At 37.2% G+C, this 20253-nt stretch overlaps 1 protein-coding gene across 3 annotated transcripts; it reads left to right on the plus strand.

Annotated features, from left to right (window-relative positions):
* The first annotated feature begins 499 nt into the window (after window positions 1-499).
* Window positions 500-20212, plus strand: LOC132788854 (ras-related protein Rab-26). Of its 3 annotated transcripts, XM_060796494.1 has the most exons (7): window positions 3700-3837; window positions 10079-10813; window positions 14167-14277; window positions 17143-17251; window positions 18035-18145; window positions 18298-18442; window positions 18620-20212. In XM_060796494.1, exons 2-7 carry the CDS (start codon window positions 10103-10105, stop codon window positions 18732-18734), a joined length of 1302 nt encoding a protein of 433 aa, XP_060652477.1. In that variant the 5' UTR covers window positions 3700-3837; window positions 10079-10102; the 3' UTR covers window positions 18735-20212. The 3 variants fall into 3 exon arrangements, with proteins under 3 accessions (XP_060652478.1, XP_060652479.1, XP_060652477.1); XM_060796495.1 differs by lacking the exons at window positions 3700-3837; window positions 10079-10813; window positions 14167-14277 and adding an exon at window positions 500-1652 and having other exon boundaries at window positions 18620-20207; XM_060796496.1 differs by lacking the exons at window positions 3700-3837; window positions 10079-10813; window positions 14167-14277; window positions 17143-17251; window positions 18620-20212 and adding an exon at window positions 500-1652 and having other exon boundaries at window positions 18298-18437.
* The last annotated feature ends 41 nt before the right edge of the window (window positions 20213-20253 follow it).

Genomic DNA, 20253 nt, shown 5'->3' on the forward strand with positions numbered 1-20253 from the left:
TGACAGATAACAAAAACGAGAAATGAAGACGTCAGCATCGTCGGATGAAGTGGATGTTGTTGTCGATGTGGTCGATGTGGATGTGGATGAAGTGCGGCCGGGGGCTCAATGTGGCTGCCTAATTAGTGCGGCGCAGGCGACAACGTCGACGTCGACGACGCCATTGACGACATTTTTATTTATGCTGTGATAGTGAAATACCAACAACAACAAAAGAAAGAAAGAAAAACAAACCAAATGCAATATTTTCGCTAAAGCAAAATCGTGAAAACACTCAATAAAGAGTAAGACACAAAACAGTAAAAAACTAAAACCAAAAAAAAGAAAACAAAAAAAAACAAAACAAAAACCAATTCAACATAAAGCTTTAACCAAAACACCAAGCAGAGTGCAATCTGCAAAAACAAAACCAAAACTAAAAAAAAAAATTAAATTATTATTAATCAAACTTAACTTAGTGAATAAAATAATAAAAACAGCACCAATTAGCGGATAACCCAAAATTAATGTTAGTCAATATGTTTAGCTAGTTACAATTTATACCTAACAATTATTTAGTGGCTTTAATGAAAACACCAAACAACCAAAACACCAAATAAAAGACAAAATAAAACAAAGTTCAATTTATAACAAAACTAACGAATATACGTTTAGGGAATTTCAATATTGTTAAGCATATTTCGGATATTAAGTTTAGAGCAAATATACATATATATACACACCCATCCATATATACATATATATATATATATATATAAATATTAAAAGGCAAACCGCCTTGCACACTGCAGCCCCCCGTCGAAAAGCCCAAAAATCAAATTCATTCAGAAAACGTGCCATAAAACCGGACGGCCAAAACGTCGCCAAATGTCAAAGTCATAAAGAGAGCGTCAGAGAGAGAGAATTGAAAGCACAACAACAAAAGAGAAAAAGAGAAAGAGAGAGCGCCAAAAAGCATACTACACGACACTAAAGCACTGCTAGAGCTCAACGAAAAAGCTCAGCTCAGTTGAGCTGCGCATAGCCAAGACACAAACCCAAAACGCAAAATGGCGACAACAACCACAACAACGACAACACATCACGACGATGCGAGCAGTATGAGCGACGATGTCTTCGAGGATGCGGAAACGACAAAGGCACGCATCGAAGAGTTGCGTCGTCGTCCCTTTGGCGATGGCTGCTACAATCCGCCCGCAGCGCCCATTTCGCAGCACCAGCAACACCAACAGCATCAGCACCATCATCATCATCATCCGAACACAAATCACAACAACCGAGGCAGCCAGCAAAGTTTAACGAGCAGCCATCACTATCATGACGATGCCATCATGGCGCCCGTACAGCGCACTGCCAGCGGATATCCTGGATATCGTCCGTCTCGCGAGGCAATGCAATTGTATGCGTACGGCAATGCGGACTACGATCTGGAGGATGACTACGACGATGGCTGGCGGTCGTATCGCTACGACGAGGTGGACATGCATCAGTCACAGCCAACCGCTAATCTGCAGCCCTTTGATGATACCATCAATCATAAGACGATCCTGCTCGGTGATTCGGGCGTGGGCAAAACCTCCTTTCTAGTCAAATACAATACGGGTGAATTTCGCTTGGGTTCATTCTCGGCCACCGTTGGAATTGCGCTGACGGTAAGTGAAGTTTACTGATTGGGTGGGATGGTGTTATCCTTTGTATCCTTGGCATTCCCTTAAAGTCTTGTTTGTTGTGCATGATTAAAAACCATCTAAAATACGCTTATCCATTCAACATACATACATATATAATCATAATCCCATTTTGTGGCTTTGCTATGCGTACGTCACTTCTGCACCTGTGCCTACATTTGTATGTCTGCCTGTGTGTGTGTGTGTGTGTTAACTGTAATTGAGCAGCAGCCGCAAGAGCTTCGTTAGTGCCACGCCAAATAGGCAACATATTGTTGTGTGTTGTCGGTAATCATTTGGCGCGATTTCGTGTACTTTATGTTGTCTATTTTTATCACGCACAAATCTCCACAGCGCATTGGCATTGATTTTGTTGTCGTTCTTTTTTGTTGTTCGTGTTGTTGTTGTTGTTCTCGTTTTTCTTGTTGTTGCCGCTTCGCTTCAATAAAAATAAACCTCGTAACGGAGCACAGAGCGTTTTAGGTTGAGGTTGAGTTGCTTTGGTCTGCCTCTCTCTCTATATGTCTGTGTATCTGTTGGCGTACCATAATATTTATGTCATGTCACGCATCAGTGATGCACAAAAATATCGCAAAATTGTGATTAATATAATAAAATCTAACACTTTTTATCGCTCCACATTGCGCTCTTCCCATAGCTATAATAAACTTCGAACACTTCTAATTATTTATGGCACCCAATAAACGGTGCGTGTGGCTTTGAAATTTTTGCTTTAGAGGAATTGAGAAAAGGATATTTATGACATTAGCTGAAATAGCCAAAATATTAAATAATTATTATAAATGTTAGTGAAGTTAGAAATATATCCTTTACTCGATTCTAAATTGATTGCAGAAATATATGCTAAATATTATATTATACTTTTTTTATTATACAAAATTTAGGAAAAAAATGAATATGTAGCATACATATTATACATTGTTTTTATTATTCAATAAATTTAGAAACAAAATAATTGTCATATTTCTAAGGAAATATTCTATTCTCATTAACTTAACTTAGAATTTATATATTTTTATTCCACCAAATTTATAGGGAAAATAAATATTTATCACAACAATAAATTTTTAAAAATTACAATGGTCATATCTCTATGAAATGTATTCATTAATTGTGATAAAATAAATTGTATATTTTATTATATTAAATTTAGAAAATATAATGCTCATATTTCTGATGGAATGTATGCCCTAAAGTTCGAACAAAAAAGCGACCTATATTCGACATTAATAATTTGATTTAATTTCTAGCATAAACCTGGTATTTGAAGAATTAACTGAGGTTATCTTATTTGGTAGTATAAGTTTAATTAACTTGAAATATCAAAATCGATTAAAGCATAATTCAATTCATCAATAATTAGTTCAATTTAATTTCATTTTATTTAAAACTTAACATTATTTCCTTTAGATGTTCATAACAAAAGCCTGAAATAATATTTAATTAACAATTTGCATAGTTGACAGCTCAATTGAGCGCCCCGCAAAGTAGGCAACGAATCTTTATTGTTCACCCTTGGCCCACTACCTGTTGCCGGCTTTCACTTTCACAGCTTTCATAGCTCACAGCTAGCTGTTCGCAGCTGCTGTCACGAGGCGTCACGTCGACACGAAGCAGCCGCAGCATCAGTCGCAGCAGCAACAGCAACAGCAACCGATGGCCGTCAAGGCAATGAAGTTCAAGTGCAACAGTTATATTTGCCATTGAAGCCGACCTGCCACCTGCTCTACATTCGTTGATACTTCCACCCCGCTCTTGTTCTTGTTATCCCTTAGTAGTCAAACCTCGGCGCGTGCTCGACATTGGCTGGCAGCATTTCTAGGCCAGGGCTGTGTCGTATGCTCTATGTGTATTTGCATGTATGTGTGTGTGTGTGTCTGTGTGTTACAAAGCCAAAAGCCGAAGTTGCACGAACTTGACTCGTCGACAAACTGTGGAAAGGACTTGAAACGTTTGGGATGCTGTGGTTGCTGCTCCAGATGCTTCTCGCTGCGTGCTCAGTTTAGTTTTGTGCGCTGCCGTTGACGCTTCGATTAGCATTCGGTCGCGCTTCTCCCAAAAAGTTTTCATTTTGCATACAACACACAAACTGTGTGTTTGGCTGTCTTTTGTGCGCAGAGTTTTAAATAAGTTTTCGTTTTTGGAAAATGTAAAGTGAAAGCGAACGCTTTGAACACTACTCACCATTTTTTAGCCTTGTTCTTTGCCAGACTTACAAAGCACTCACAAACACACAGACATAAGTGCAGCTCACTCATACCTAGACGCACACTCATTTGGCGCTGCAAATTTACTGTTGCATACTTTTGAGTGCGTCGCGTCAAGCGCACAATATTCGTGCAATTTAACAACATTTTTTTACAGCTATTTTTGGAGGCTTCCCTGTCAATGTGTGTGTGTGCGTGTATGTGTGCGTTTAAAAATAAACGAAAACAATTTACGTTGAACGTAACTAATAGAAATTGATTTTACTTTATTAATTTGCTTTGCTTTTTTCTTTTGGAATTTTTTAGATGTATTAATAATAAGGGAATATGATAGAATTACTACTTTTTAATAAACTGAAGCTTTGTTCACAAATTCTGAGAATTAATTAAAACCTGCAGCATTGTTTTTCTAAAAGCAAAATGAATTCGATTGAATTTGGAGTATCGAGTTTCAATTGCATTTCATAAGAGGCATGATTTATGTGAGCTTTCATTTGAAGTGCCCATAAAAGTATGCTATCTATTTTTTGATTTGTGCTCAGCAATTTTAAAGCTTTGCTCTGTTCTGCTTTGCTTTGCTTTGGTTTGCCTTTTGTTATTTAAGAACGACAATATTTCTGACGAAGAGAGAGATGCTTAGAAATCCTGTTGAGCTCAAAATAATCCATTTGGCAACTGCAGTTGCATATCTTCTTTGGTATCCTTGCTGCCTTGGATGTGTTGTCCCCCTTCTCGTTAGCATTTGTCTTACTCAAATGCGCATTAATTAAACTGACAGGCGTTGATGATATGCGCATCAGTTAGAAGTGCTTTCAATGGCCGAAGGTCAATTTGTATTGCTCCTGTTTAGCTTGTGGCTGTTGTCGTCGGAGTCGAAGTCTTTGTTGTTGTTGTTGTTGTTCCTGTTGTTGTTGCTGCTGCTGTTGTTACCCCTTTTCTAAGACAATGCACGTGGATAGATTGGGGATACTTAAGCCTCACTGCTCAGGTTCAAGGTTAGTTGCCTGCATTCCATGCAATTATAAAACATTCTCTTAAATACATGCAAAAACAGGCAGCGAGTCCAGCAGAAGAGGATTTAGGTTGGGCCATGGCCCTCGCTGCCACAACTTGTGTGTGCTGTGCTGTGCTGAGCAAATGCAATTTAAGCCGATTACTTATACAAATCTTTGGGTTTTAGGTCTGCTCGCTATGCTTTATCCTTCCTCCTTTCAGGCTCCTCCCGACTCTAGCGCTGTTGCTCTTGAGTGGCTTTCATTACTTTCATTCGTGCCATAAAATGTTTTACGCCAGCCGCACATCAACGTGAAGCTGTCGATTGTCCAGTTTCGCCCAGTTTCCTGTTAAAATCACAACAACGTCCTACGCACACACATTCCCATGGCATTGTATGTGTGTGTGTGTGTGTGTGTGTGTGTGTGTGTGCTGGTTATTTCCTTAAAGCTGTCCATGCAATCAGGAAGCCATTGTCTGGCAGCTCTGCGGCTGTTGTCTGCGCACTTTGCCTTCATTTTAGTTGCGTGATTGAGCGCATGATTGAATGTGTCTGAGAGTATGTATGTATGTCGATGAATCAACCCCAGACTCAGCCACCCATCAATGTGTCCCTTTTTCCTTTTTATACCTGTTAACTACAGGGAAGAAGGGTATTATAAATGTGTGCCTCCAGCAAATGTGTGTAACAGACAATCATATCGATCATATATAGTATACATATTCTTGATCATGTATGTTTGTCTGACTGTCTGTCTGTCCGAACACCTGGATCTCAGAGTGATAGAGCTAAAATTTTTTGCACTTGTTATTTTTTGCCTGATTTGAGTTTTAATTTTTACTCTATGGTATATTGATACACCAAAAATAGTATTCGGCATATTTTAGTATTTTTATGTAATTGAACGTAATACTATATTAATATACCAAATACAGTCTTTGTTATATTTCAGTATTTTTGTATATTTTGAACGTAATAGTATATTGATATAATGAATATTTTCTTCAGTACATTTCAATTATTTTTTTTGTATATATCAAGACTAATACCACAATTTGTTTTTATTAAAAAATTGGTAGCGAGTATCTCACAGTCGATCACTCTTGTCTGTAGCTATCTTACATACTTTTTTTTTGTTATTTGTGAAGTGTATTTGTAACTTTGACGTGTGCGTGTTTGTCGGCAGCAGCTGAACCGCCTTTTGCGTAGGCTTTTGACACAACCAAACCCACCTTGTTGCGTGTTGCGTGTTCTTCTGTGCAACAGGCCGTGATCTGAGGGTCCATTTATTTTTGTGCCTTATACGAGAGTACGATACGATTATTGATGTAATTACGCAAAAAGGCGATTGGAGAAAAAACGTTGCAAAATGCCATTTGATTCACTCAAGCGTTTGTCTCTCGTTTTCGTTCTCGTTGTCGTTTCGCAACTTTTCACTTGACACCGTCGCTTTTCCGTGGAAAATGCTGCAAGCACAACCCAATTAAAAACTTTTGTTATCGGCACATAATGATTGACAATGTTAGTAGCTTGATTATATTATCAATTTTTGTTTGGCGTCGTCCACTTCTGCTGCTGAAAGGTTATTTTACGGGTCGACAAAATTTGGGGTGCGAATCTGAATAAAATTCGAAAAAGGAAAAAGGGTTGCGAAAGCCCCAAAACGAAGAGAAAAGAATGCAAATTTAAGAATTTACATTTAATATTGCATAGATGATTGCTGGGCATCATTTCATATCACATTTCAAGCATAAAATTATTTACTCTACAAATTTTCACTCAAACTGAAATTCAACATAAAGGCATCTAGTGTAAATATAGCAACACTTGACACAAAACTTTCTTCTTGCTGCTCAGGTCGACGTTCTAATTGTGTAATGTATACTTTTTGTTTTAATAAAGTGTGCCCTTTGACCCTGAATGAGGGAATGATACGAGTGCTATCGGCTTACAAATTAAGCCACACTTTCATTGCATTCCTTTTCGGTCTTATCACTTTACTAATAACATTAAACAACATGCGCTGCACGGTGAGAAAATTGGCAAATTAAATTAAAGCTGCTGGCATATTTGTTCTTCCACTTGCATGTTTAAACTTCGCATAGAATTCTCCAATAATAAAGTAAATCAAACGGTTTCTTATATTGAGTAAATCAGTAATATTTGAAAGAAATGGGAAATGCTTTATATTATACGAGTATATAAAAAAAACTGTTTTTGTGTCTGCCTTGGAACTTTTTGAAATGAATTTTAAGTTATAATTTTGAAATATAGTTATATTTTATATTTTATAATATTAAAATATTTTTTATACTTCAATATTAATAATAAATGATAATTCAAAACTTTAATATATTATCATTTATTAATAATATTGAAGTATATAAATCATATTTTAGTAAAATAGAATTGTTTGAAATGATTTATAAGATTGTAAATCATTTCAATTATGATTCTTACAGTTTCCAAACTAGACATCCAAATGTCAGTAACAAATAACAAATACTCAGTAAAATGCAACCCTCAATTTAACTTAAAATCAATCAAATAATAAGCCTCAAACAGTTTTTTTATGTTTTTAATTTTTGAGATGAAATAGTTATTGGCAAGAGCTTAAGTTTTCCCTCGCTGTGTAGCACCTAAATCCCGAATATAATCTAGGCTGTGCACGTGCCATGCACTAGCATTTAAGAGGCAGTCGGACAGTTGGATTTAACTTCAAGACAATTACCAGACGGTTAAGAAGATGGGAGAGAAAGGTCAGGAGGGGAAGGGAGACCAGACAGGTGGAGACAAGACGCCAGTTGCGCTTGGCTGGTTCAGTGCTTGCGAGTCTGGTTTACTACTTGGCTGCCAGCCATCCTGTTGCTACATAAAACGTTTTTAATGTGCGCACAAGGCACATTGACTTGCGACCCGGCAACTAAAAAGGTGAATAGCTGTTTGCTGCCTCACAGAACAGAATGCAGAACGTGCAGGCAACGTGCCATGGCCAAAGTAGTCTCTGATTTTCCACCTTCTGTAGCTTTTGCTTTGTCAAAGAGTTGACCTTCGGAAAATTGTGCAAAAACTTCTATGCATGCCAAGCATCATCCGACTATTGACATTTTCATCTTGTTTTCATTTGCTTGTTTTGACTGCAAATCGCATTAACCTCCAGACACCATGAAAAATGGCTTTAGAATTGATACAATTATAGATGTCGATGGAATTTCATGTTCAAATATAATTAGACTCACGCTTTGAACATTTTAAGAAATGCTGACTAAAATCACCATAAAAATGGCTTTAGCTTTGATTGAGTTATTGATATCGATGGAATTTTTAATGAAATTATAATTAGAATGCGAAAAAATAAGACTTTGAAACAAATATTAAACATTTTTGATACATAAATTAAATTGAGTAGAAGGAAGATATTAAATCTGACCATATTTAAATTCATGTTATTTTATACTGATGAATAATCTTAATTTAAATCGATAGTTGCTAAGATTTATTTCAACATTCTTAGTACACAGAAACCAAAGCAAAAATGTGTGTTACGATTTATAATTTGGTTATGAATATGAATTCAGATACTCAGGTTGGAATTCCTGGAATCCAGATGAAAATGGTTCGAGGTAATAAAGACATACTCTGTAACTAGGCATTGGAATTAAAGAATAAATACTCTGTATAAATATGCGAAATGTAGATGAAATCAAAAATCAATTCATTCAAACGTATGCTTCAATTACGCAAACTGTTGCTAATTAAACAAATATAAGCTCCTCATTACTGCGCAAAATGCAGTCGAAATTTTTATTATCAATCATTTCGGTCGTAATTAATTTTGCAAAACTGTTGCAAATATGTTTTAATATTGAAATCAACGCAGCAGCTGTGTTTGCCACGTTAAACAAGCAATTCATTTTGCTGCCCAAAAGTATGCAACACAATTAAAGCGCACAATTTGAAGAGTCACCCTGTGCGAGATTTCAATGTCAAACACGCTGCGCGCAAAAGTATGCAACATTTGGCGTGGCGCTGCGTATAAAAGGGAAATTAAGAGGTTTATGCATTAATAGCTACTTTTCGGCTGGCCAAACGTTAATAATGTGGTTTGTGTTTGTTTGCTGGCTTCCCACGTGTGCTAGTTCGAATCCTTTGCAGTTCTTCATTATTAACCGAAATGTTGCTCTGAGCTTTTTCTGCGTGTGTGTGTGTGTGTATGTGTGTGTTTTTGGCTGCAGAGGCGCGCGTGTTTGTTGTTTGGCTTTGTGGTTGGTACACGCAACACCAACTGTTGATTTAGCGGCGTGGTCACGACCCAGTCTCTTCCTCTTCCTTTTCCACACGCTCTCCCTCATTCTCTCACACTCTAATCTGACCCCACACCATGCGAGTGTGTGTGTGTGCGTTGTCAACGACAATGTCAGCCATTTTTGGCCCTGAGGACAGCTTTGGCTCCGGTAGGTTTCGGTTTTCATTTGGGTCTCTGTCGTTGGCAAGGCAATTATATTCAATTTGCACCTGTGACTCTGCCATCGCCATCGTCGTCTCTTTAAAGTTGAATGCTAGCTTGTTGTGTTACGTTTGGGAATTTTGTGAGTTTGTAATTTGTTTTTCAACTGGCCAAAAGTAAATTATAACTGGCGGGCTAATGAAATTTACAGCTATATTACGATGTAAATATATACAATATATAATACTACAAAACTGAAAGAGACAGAGCAGCAAGCACACGGGGAAGGAGTAGAGGAGACAGGGAAAGAGAGAGAGAGGGAGTGTGTTTGTGTTTATATTTATGCATTCATAACATATATATTTTGTCTTCAGTTTCGCATCGGTTTTTGCTTTTGTACATCTTTTTTTTTTTGCGTGCCGTATTCTGTTTTTTTGTTTTATGATTTTTAATGAGTTTTCGGGGCAAAAGTTTTGCTGGCAAACAGCAGCTTCAGCTTCAGCTTTTGCCTTTTGATTGCTGCTGCCTCAGCAAAGCAAACTTTGCACCCGGATTTCGATTGAGTTGAGTTGCGTTGCGTTGAGTAGGGAAGAGCTGCCTTTATTTTACTCCGAGGGTTGTTTTTTACGGCCCTCCTGTCGATATCAATGCCTTCATCATCTGCTTCTTCGGCTGTCGCTGATGATGACGATGATGGGTAACAGTTAGTTTATTGATTTTCTTGCCTCAAAATCATAAGCAGATACATTGAACGGTTTCAAATAAGATGCGACGTCAGCAGACACGTTATCGCAGCGATTCGATTGCTGCCAGCAGCAGCGGAACTGGAGCAACACGAAAACCATCTTTGGTCACTGCACCATCTTTGAGCAGTGCTTCGCCCACGCGCCGCGAATCGCTGGTCAAACCCACTTGGCAGCACATTACCCCAGGGCAGTTGCCAGTGAAAACGCTGGACAAGATCAATGGCATTGCCTCGGATGATTCCGATGATGATGGCTATCCGAAGCGACGTCCCAGCGTCATTGTGCATCAGCGTCAGCAATCGCTGTCACAGCAACCGCTGCTGCCCGACTACATGAGTCCCTCGCAGCTCTATCGCGATCATCTCCAGCAGCAGCAGCAGCAGCAGCAACACCAGCATCAGCAGTTGCAATCAGCACAACAATCCACACAACAGCAGCAACAGCAGTCGACATCGATTGGCAATGGTTTTAGCAGTCGATTTTTGAACAGCATTCGTCTGACAGCTGCCGCTGAGCAGCAACCGTTGCTCGATACAGGAGGCGGAGGAGGTGGCACAGTTGCTGCTCCTGCTGGCGGAGGCGGAGGCGATGCTGCTGCTGCCTCGACTGTGGGACCCGGCAATGATGGCGCTGGAGCAACGCTTTGCAAATCGGCAGGACGTGCTCTAATACGCATGATATCCTCGGCACCCGGTCAGGATGAGGACGAGGACTTTGATATCATGGGCAAGGTGACTCACACACTCACACACAATACAATACACAATCAAATACAGTGAAACACACCCACTCAGTAGTCGACATGTTGCAACATTTGTCGACAAATCCGCATAAAATTTATCAATTTGCATTACAAAAAACGGCGACAACAAAAGACCAGGCGCCAACAACAACCAAAAATTTATAAGTATTTATAAGGAGCTAAAGCTAAAGGAGCTGCCAAGTCTCCGAAAATCGTATTCAAAGCATTTTTACCTGAGCCGCAAATTGATTTATATATGTATATAGTATTATTTGGCAGCCTGTCTGTCTGTCTGTCTGTCCGTCCGTTTGACAGACAATTTTACGACTCCTTTTGCAGGGAGCATTTTTTATGGCATTGCCGTTGATGCGCGATTACAATGGGATTTGCATAAGAAGCTCAAAAATAAAGTCATAAAATTCAATAAAGTGCAAAGTGACAAAAGAGGAAATTAAATGCTCTTCCCTTTTGCCATTGTCTGTGTGTGATGCTTTGCTTGTTCACAGTCTTAATTTCTCTGGGCACAGAGTCACTTTAGTTTAGTTCGCTGTGTGGCACGTGTCCTTGCAACAACAATAAAAACAACGAATGGAACACAAATGGAGGCCAACCATCTGCCAAGTTGCTGCCTTATGCTTTTCATTAGAGCAATTCACTTGAATTATGACAAATGCCTCGCCTCGGCTGCGACTTCCTTCTGCACGCAGCTGCAGACATAAAAAAAATATACTATATATAAATATGAATAAAAAAAATATAAAACAAGTTGTTGGAGTCTAAAAGCGGCGTTCAAATACACTTTAATTGGAGTAGAAGAATTGTATTAGAAAGAGAAAAGAGAACTTAAATTGTTGTGAATGTTAAAGGAAAGAGTTTGAGCAGTAAATATTTTAAATTCACAAATTCTGTGGCTTACTGAGATGAAGATAAGCCATTAATCATTGGTAAAAGTTTAGCTGACAATCAAAACAGAGTTCGATAATTAACAAGTTAATAGAAAACCAGTTTCCTAGCTCAACTTAACAACCAAATCACAGTCATCATCTTCGCTTCAATCTCAATTTTAAAATCATTAGACTCAATCCTAGACGTAAGAGTATAAGAATAAGAAGTATAACAGCTGCATATTTAAATTATTCGCTTTTTTTATACGCATATTTAAAGCGCTTCTTGCGTAGTTTTTGCGCTGCAAACAAAAGTCCTGGGTAGTAAAAATATTTGCATGAGTTGCCAGTTGCCAGATGCCAGCATTAAAAGTACCATTTATTATATACGTAGAGAGATCTGCATATAAATACATAATACATATTTATACAAGTGTGTATCTAGCATTAAATGGCAAAGTTTTTGTGGCTCTTTGGTAATTTGAAATATGCAAATAACTTGGCCTATTTGTTGAGGCGCACAATTAGCTGTGGCTGATAGACTTGACTGGGGAAGGTGTCTCCTTCCTCCCCTCTGCTCCCCACAACAACAATGTTGTGCATCTTTTAGCAGCTCTTAATTAAGTAGTTAATGCTAATTTCAATGGGAACAACCGCTTGAATAAGCTTTATATGAGCTACCCTTGTCACTTATGATTTATACAATTAATTCAGCTTGTGGCGGAGCTTAATAAAATGTAGTTTAGCTTGTGAGCATAAACGGATTTCATTTACTATGAGCAATGACGCAATTTGATTTCAAATTCAGTTTAACAGCGCTGTTAATATGTTGAACTATAAATGTTAAAAGCTTGTAACGACAAGACAATTGTTTTGGGGTTTTAACAGTCATTAGAAATTGTAATTCATAGGAATAATTAAAGCTTTACCCCAGTAATACTTGTTCTTAATAATACGCTATTTTATCAGCTTTAAAATGTTAAAAGACTGCAACTGTAACATTTGAGTGATAAAATAAAATCAAGTATAACACTAGTAATCCTTCTCGGTAATAATTTGCAATCTTCACAGCTTAAAAAAGTTAACAGACTGCAACGATTGGTAGCTGTTAAAGTTTAGTAACTTTTTAAATAGCAAACATTTTTTTGTGAAGCAGCTGTTAAAGATTGTAACTTTTTGATGATAATATAAAATCAAGTATAACACAAGTAATCTGTCTCCTTAACAATTTAAATCGTATAAGCCCTCAATTTTGTGATTAGCAGTTGAAAAAGTTATGTTGGAAAATATAACAGTTGTTTTGGATTATAGAATAAAATCAAGTATAACACAAGTATTCAATTTCCGGAATAATATGCAATCTTAATAGATGTTACATGCTAAAAGACTGTTGTGATTAGATTAGTAGCTGTTAAAGAGAAATATCATTATGAAGAATAATCATGCCACGAAAATTTGAGAGCTGTTAGAAAGAATAACATTTAAGGGCTTAAATAAAATAATGTATACCACTAGTAATCCAATTCCAAATAATTGAAATGCTAGAAAGATTAGGGACTTTAAAAGTGTAGTAACTTTATGAACAACAATAAACTTGTTTTAAGAGCTTAACAACTGCTAGAAACTGTTACATTTCTATAATCAGTCATCTCAGCAATTGACAATCTATCTTAACAGCTTTAAAATATATGTAGTAACATTTGTATCAATTGCCCGACAACTAAATAAACTTTTATTAGCTCTTAAGCCTTAACATTCATTAGCAGTAAAAGCAAAAGCTCAACAAACGCTGAAGAACACAAATATTGTTCTATGACTTGTAGACATTCAAAATTGTGCGGCATTAAGCATAAAGTTGCGATGCGCAACAATTGACAGTAAAATTCTTATTAAAAGTTCAGTTTTGCCAAGTTGTCGTCGACGCATTCATAAATTTTAGAGTAATACCATATAATATAAATGCAAAGCAAATTCTCTGGAAAATTTGTGCAATTGACAAACAGAAAATTCAGCGAGCTTCAAGGGCAGATTTTGTAATGCAACCGCTGAGCAGCAGTAGTTACTATAGTTAGTATGTTTTATATACTATATATACAGTTATTTGAATGTGCGATACTCAAATAACAGTTGAGTGCGGTTTTAATTGCCTGGGTGTAGTAGCTTGGCTTGCCACTGAAGTCAACAGACAAACAGAAGACGACACCGAAAGAGCTGCGAAAATCAAAAGAAACCACAAGAGTTATGCAGTGGCAAATGGCAAGAGGCAAGTGGCAAGTGGCAAGATGAGTTCTCATAAGCTATGCATTAAATATAAGTATTTGTAGAATAGGCAGAAGTCACCTTAATTAGACACAACAAAAGCACAACTTAACATGCAAACAGATATACATACATACATATGTGTAATACTCACTCACACACACTCTCACATACATTTGTTGTTATTGTTGTTGGCCAGGTCATAATGCTGGGCGATTCGGGAGTGGGCAAAACATCGCTGTTGATTCGATTTCGCGATGGTCGCTATGTGCCCAGCTATTTCCTGAGCACAGTTGGCATTGATTTTAGGGTAAGCGATTTCTCACAGTCTCTGTCTCTTTCTCTCTCTGTCTGTCTCTTTCTCTCTCTCTGTGTGTGTCTCTGTCTCTCAATGTATTCATGTTGTTGTTATTCATATTATTGTTGTTGTTGTTTACTACTTACTAATTGTTATATGTGTGTGTCTACTATACTTACTCTCTGTCTCCCCTCTCTTTCTCTCTCCTTCTCTCTCTCCGTATCACTGTTTCTCTCCCTGTTGTCTTCGCTGTTATCTGTTTGCCTGTCTGTACGCTGTCAACAGTTGTCAAGGCTATGCGAATACGATTTTCACCTGCGTTCACATCAAACTTATTCATCTTGTCTTCATTCTCCCTCACTTGCGCTCTTTCTCTCTTCTCCTTCTCTGTCTCTTTCTCTCTGTCTATTTGTGTGTTCCTCGGTTTATGTTGTTCTTGTTCTCGTTCTTGTTATAACTGCTGCCCAAGCTGAACCTGACTCCCAAGCCCAAACAACTGTGTTTTCTTCCCTCCCCTAAGCGAAATTCCCTTTGCTTTGTGTGTATTTCTGTGTGTGCTTATACCCTGCTTTGGGTTAAACGTTAATTGGTGTCTCAGTTTAAAAGTTAAGCTTACTACTTAATCTATTACTAAATGTTTGTTACACTTAACAGTTTCTGTTAATAATAAATAGTTACATTTAACAGTTGCCGTTAAGAATTAGCAGTTACTGTTGTTAACACTTAAGAATTACACTTAACAGTTGCTGTTAATAATGAATACTAACAATTAAAAGGTGCTATTAACAATTAACAGATGCTGTTAACTTTGAACATTGCCGTTAACGTTTAACAGTTGCTGTTAACGCTTATCCGGAACACTTAACAGTTGCTGTTAAAAATTAAAAGTTACAATTAACAGTTGATGTTAATATTTAACAGTTGTAGTTAACACTTAACGGTTGCTGTTAACATTTAATAAAACGGTTTTCTCTTGCAGCTAAGCTAATTAAAAACTTATTCAATATTAAGTATACGTACATATTAAGTATACTTACACATTAAGTATACGTTTTATGTATAATCCTGTTGCAGCGTATCTGCGTTTCGTCTAAACTCTCTTGTGGCATGTTTCTTTGTCTGTTTGCTTTGCGGTTTCATGATTTCCAGCTGCTGTGGCGCTCTGCGCTTTAGCGAAACATTTTACCGCCTGCTTAACTCGTGTTCAAGCCTTGTCCCTTGTTTCCCCTTCCCCCTACCCCACTCTCTACTATCTCTCTCCCTCTCTGTCTCCCTTTGGGGGTTGCTGCACCCTTGCCCCAGCAGTTTGCCAGCATTCACTGCGGCTAAGCTCCTTGGGGCTATTTATTAAAAAGCATATGAACTTGAAAAGGACTTGTTGATGGTGTTGTCTCTTTGTATGAGTGTGTGTGTTCAGCATGTGTGTATATGTGTGTATGTGTGTTTTTCGTTCTTGTACACTTGTTACTCGTATTTAAGTTACCGTTGTTGTTGCTGTTGTTGCTTTTATCATGCTTATTATTGTGAGGTTTTTGTTTCAAGTTCTAAGGGGCTTTATTATCGTAGAAATTGCTGGTGGCTCATATGGCACATAAATTTATTAAACAACAATAATACAACTACAAGTATTTGCCATGTCGCCCATTAACTTTGCCCCCTTCTCCTTCCCCTTTGGTCATCCTTTTTAGTCCGTTTTGTGTGGATAAGTGCGTCCGCTTTTTCCGATTTTGCAGCTTCCTAACGTGTTTCCTTTATTTTTTGCTGTATATTCTTTTTTTGTGGTTACGTATAATCTTCCTAAATGATTTCCGACTGACCTTAAATTCTGTACGTCCTTTTTTTGTAGTTGTTGTTGCTGCCTTTTCAATTTGTTGTCTTGACGGCAAATTGAAAGCAACGCAATAATGTATTTAATGCTTAACTAAAATATATCCACAGATTTCTATAGCGAAGCAATTTATTAAAATCCAAACAATGCTCAGCAAATGTTTCTCTGCAATTTATATAATTGAATTATCAAGAATCGTAAATTGAATTTGTTTTACTTTAATTGCAAATAATTGAGAGCTAATTTGCAAGTTCAGCAATTGACAGCGAAAGTGCATTAATTATTTAAAGCACGCATCATAAATATTTGATAAAGATTTGCAGTTTTGTGCAAATTAAAGCACTAAATAATAAATGAGATTTAGAGTTTAACCAATATTTTTGTAATGTTTGCTAGTCAACAACTGTTTGAGCATAAATCAAATATATTTCAAGGTACTCTCGTATGTGTATTCACTGCGATTCATATTATTTACCTACGCTCCAAATGAATTTTCCCTCCCCGTAAATGTTCGTCTTATGTTGCAGTGCATTGACTTTGTGTTTACTTATCTAGAAGTTTGTTTTTTCTATCATCGTTTTTTGGCTTTTCGTTTTTATTTGTCTGCACACATAAGACTCAATCTGGCTGCCACACACACTCGCTCACACACACAGTTGTTGAGCATTTATTATATTGACTGACTGTCTGAGGCTACTCGAAGTTGAATTGAGCAGGCAGCAGGCACAAAGTCCTTGCCTTATATCATTAAAAGTCCTACACAGCTAACCTGTAATTGTATTACTGTTTTTGTCGAGTGTATTTGATGTCTGTCTGCATGCTCTGTACAGCATTGCGTATACGCAATGTTGAATGCCTCCCGCTTTGCTCCTCACGCTCTCGCTCGTTCTCTTTATCTTTTTGTGTGTTACTCTTTGGCATGCAGAACAACAATTCGTTAATTAATTGCATTTTGTGTAACAATTGCGTTTTCATTGACACAACAACGTTTCCTTTTTGCATAACACACAAATGTGACTGCTGCATAACTCACTTTGCAACGTCGATAGAACAAAGTGGTCGTCGTCGATGGCACGCGCGTCAAATTGCAAATCTGGGACACAGCTGGCCAGGAACGTTTCCGTAGCGTGACGCACGCCTACTATCGCGATGCACATGGTAAGTGACGGACTGAGTGACGGAGTGAGTGACTGACAGAGTGATAAACTGACTAGCTTAGTGCCCAGCTGTTGCTGCACTTTTGGACTACATTTTGATACCCGCTAACCTTAGGGTAGAAGGGTATTTTAACTTTGAGCCTGCAGGAAATGTATGTAACAGACATAAGGATTCATCTACGACCATATAAAGTATATATATTTTTGATCATGTTCGTCTGTCCGTGTAAAATACTAAATCTCAGAGACTATAAGAGATAGAACTATAATATTTTTCGGCAGCACGTGTTATGTTTCTAAGCAAGCAAGTCTTAGTATGTGCACTATGGTATAATTTGAATGTAATAGTATATTTATATACCAAATGATATACCAAATACGGTATAATTTCATTCATTCATATTATATTGATATACCAAATATAGTATGTTTTGATTGTGATAGTATATTGATATACCAAATATGCTATATTTTATATCAAATGATATACCAAATATTGTACATTAATATACCAAATATAGAATATTTTCATTGTAACGGTATAGTGATATACCAAATATGGAATATTTTGATTACAATGGTATATAGATATACAAAATGTGGCTTTTGGTATATTTCAGTATATATTGCGGTATATTAATTTGGTTTATTTTAAAATTAATATCGCAGTGCTTGGCTTTTATTCAAATTGGGTAGCGAGTGTCTCATAGTCGAACACACTCGACTGTAGCTTCCTTAGTTGTATTTGATTCGATTTGAACACAACTTCCGCTCCATTTTTTAGCGCTGCTCTTGCTGTACGACGTCACCAACAAGACCACCTACGATAATATACGCGCCTGGCTGGGCGAGATACGAGAGTATGCACAGGAGGATGTGGTCATCGTTTTAATAGGTGAGATTGAGTTTCGAAAAGGCTGCACCAAATAGATTTGATTAAGAGCAGAAGAGCTGTTGGGCCATTTAATTGAATTGCAAGTGAAAAACTTGTGCAACTTTTGTCGCTTTTCAAACGAATCACTTTCTCCGTCCCTCCCACTCCACTAGGCAACAAGGCCGATTGCAGCAGCAGCGAACGACAGGTGAAACGGGAGGATGGCGAACGACTTGGACGTGAGCACAATGTGCCGTTCATGGAGACATCGGCCAAGACGGGACTCAATGTGGAGCTTGCATTCACAGCGGTCGCCAGGTAAGCGAAAGCAAGAGAGAGAGAGAAAAAGAGTTGCTTTGCCACAAAAACTTAACTCAACACACGACAGAGACAGCGACAGACATGATGATAACTTTCAAGTTGGCCATAGAATTTAATTACTTTTCTTTACTCCGCAACTAATGATAAATTCTCACTCTCTTTCCCCTTCGATAGGCAGCTGAAGAGTCGCGGCTACGAGCATGGCGATGATGGAAAATTCAATGTGCATGATTTTGTGCGTGACAATACAAAGGCTCGATCCGTTTGCGCTCAATGCAGGAACATGTAATTTGTTAATGCCCCGCAACCGTCCCCGCCCCCCTAAAAGCACACAATGAAAACTTGCACAAAACCAAACAAAATAAATAAACAAAAAAAATCAACAAAGAGAAGCTCACAAAACAATGCGCAAATTTGTACAACAAAAAAACCAAAAAAAAAAAAAAGAATATTTCCATATAAAACCGAAACGACAACAACAAAAAGATATTGGCTATTGAGAGGAGCACGCGTTGGCAACACAGCTTTTTATAAGGCCCTGACCTTAGAGGTAAAGTGAGAGCGAGAGGAGAGCTATGGCTAGCATTTTGTATGTAAATTGAATATTGCCTGGCATTTTTTTCGGGAGGGAGTATGTATTATTTTTTACACACACACACAACAACAAAACAAACGTTGCTCACGATGTGAGAGAATTTTTGCTGGAGGAATGTGAAGAAGATCAGAGTGCATTGTGTTGGCATTTTGATAGCAGAAATAAATAATAATGAATAATATATACATATACATTGAATACAATATATACATATATATATTATATATATCTATATACAAGTGCATACTTTATTTTTGTCGGGGACAATGGCGAGAAGTCCCTGTTGGGGGGTAAGAAACTAATTCGTGGCGAAAATTCGCATCGCGCAGCAAAATCATGCAACATTGAGATTTGTCCAACACGTCTACAAGAATGGGAAATGGCTAAGACGACGTGCATAAATTCGTATTTAATATAATAGCGCTGTTAGTGGCCATACAATATGTGAAATATGTACTACAAAAAATGAATGTAACAATACATACATAATCTACATATAAAGTATACTTTACACATGCATACATATAAAAAACAAAGGCATTGCCATGAGAGCAACCTACCTAGATTGAACCAAACCCAATTAATGACAAAACAATCACTCAATTTACCTTAACTGAAGATACGAAAAACAACAACAACAACAAAAACTACCAACTATTTAATTATGTATGTAAATTTATTGAGACTATTTCGTTTATTTTTATGAAATCGTTAAGTGTTATGCCTACCGTTAAGTTTTAATCCCACACAAACAAAACAAAAAATACGCACACAAAAAAAAAACAAACAAAACAGAAATGTTTAATACTATTACTATTTTAAATTATTTACACAATCAAAGAAAACCCCAATAAATTTAACTATTAAATACTCTATGCAATTAAGTTAGTTAAAACTCTATGTAAAACTTTCGGCATGCTCTATATGCAATACATAAGACAAAAGAAAAGAAAAATGAAGAAAAGAAATATATGCAGTTACTTACTACAACTATTCAACTAACGGATGCATTCGGAGAAACCAACGCATACTTATATCATATGGAAAATAAACTTACATATAAAATAAACAACGTTATTTGTAAGCAAGCTTGCTTGCATACACACACACACACACACATATGTAATGTACTAAAAATATACCATAACAACAAATACATATTTACATTGAATGTGGTTAAAAAACAAACAACTTGCTGTTTTATTTGAATTTT

This window comes from Drosophila nasuta, chromosome 3 (assembly GCF_023558535.2).
Source record: "Drosophila nasuta strain 15112-1781.00 chromosome 3, ASM2355853v1, whole genome shotgun sequence".
NCBI lineage: Eukaryota > Metazoa > Arthropoda > Insecta > Diptera > Drosophilidae > Drosophila > Drosophila nasuta.

Bases quoted from the DNA above. Each gene is read 5' to 3' on its own strand.
- LOC132788854 (XM_060796494.1), top strand. From the start codon at position 10,103: ATGCGACGTCAGCAGACACGTTATCGCAGCGATTCGATTGCTGCCAGC. The intron at 18,146-18,297 runs GTGAGATTGAGT...CCACTCCACTAG, and splicing joins TGTGGTCATCGTTTTAATAG to GCAACAAGGCCGATTGCAGC. The intron at 18,443-18,619 runs GTAAGCGAAAGC...CCCCTTCGATAG, and splicing joins GCATTCACAGCGGTCGCCAG to GCAGCTGAAGAGTCGCGGCT.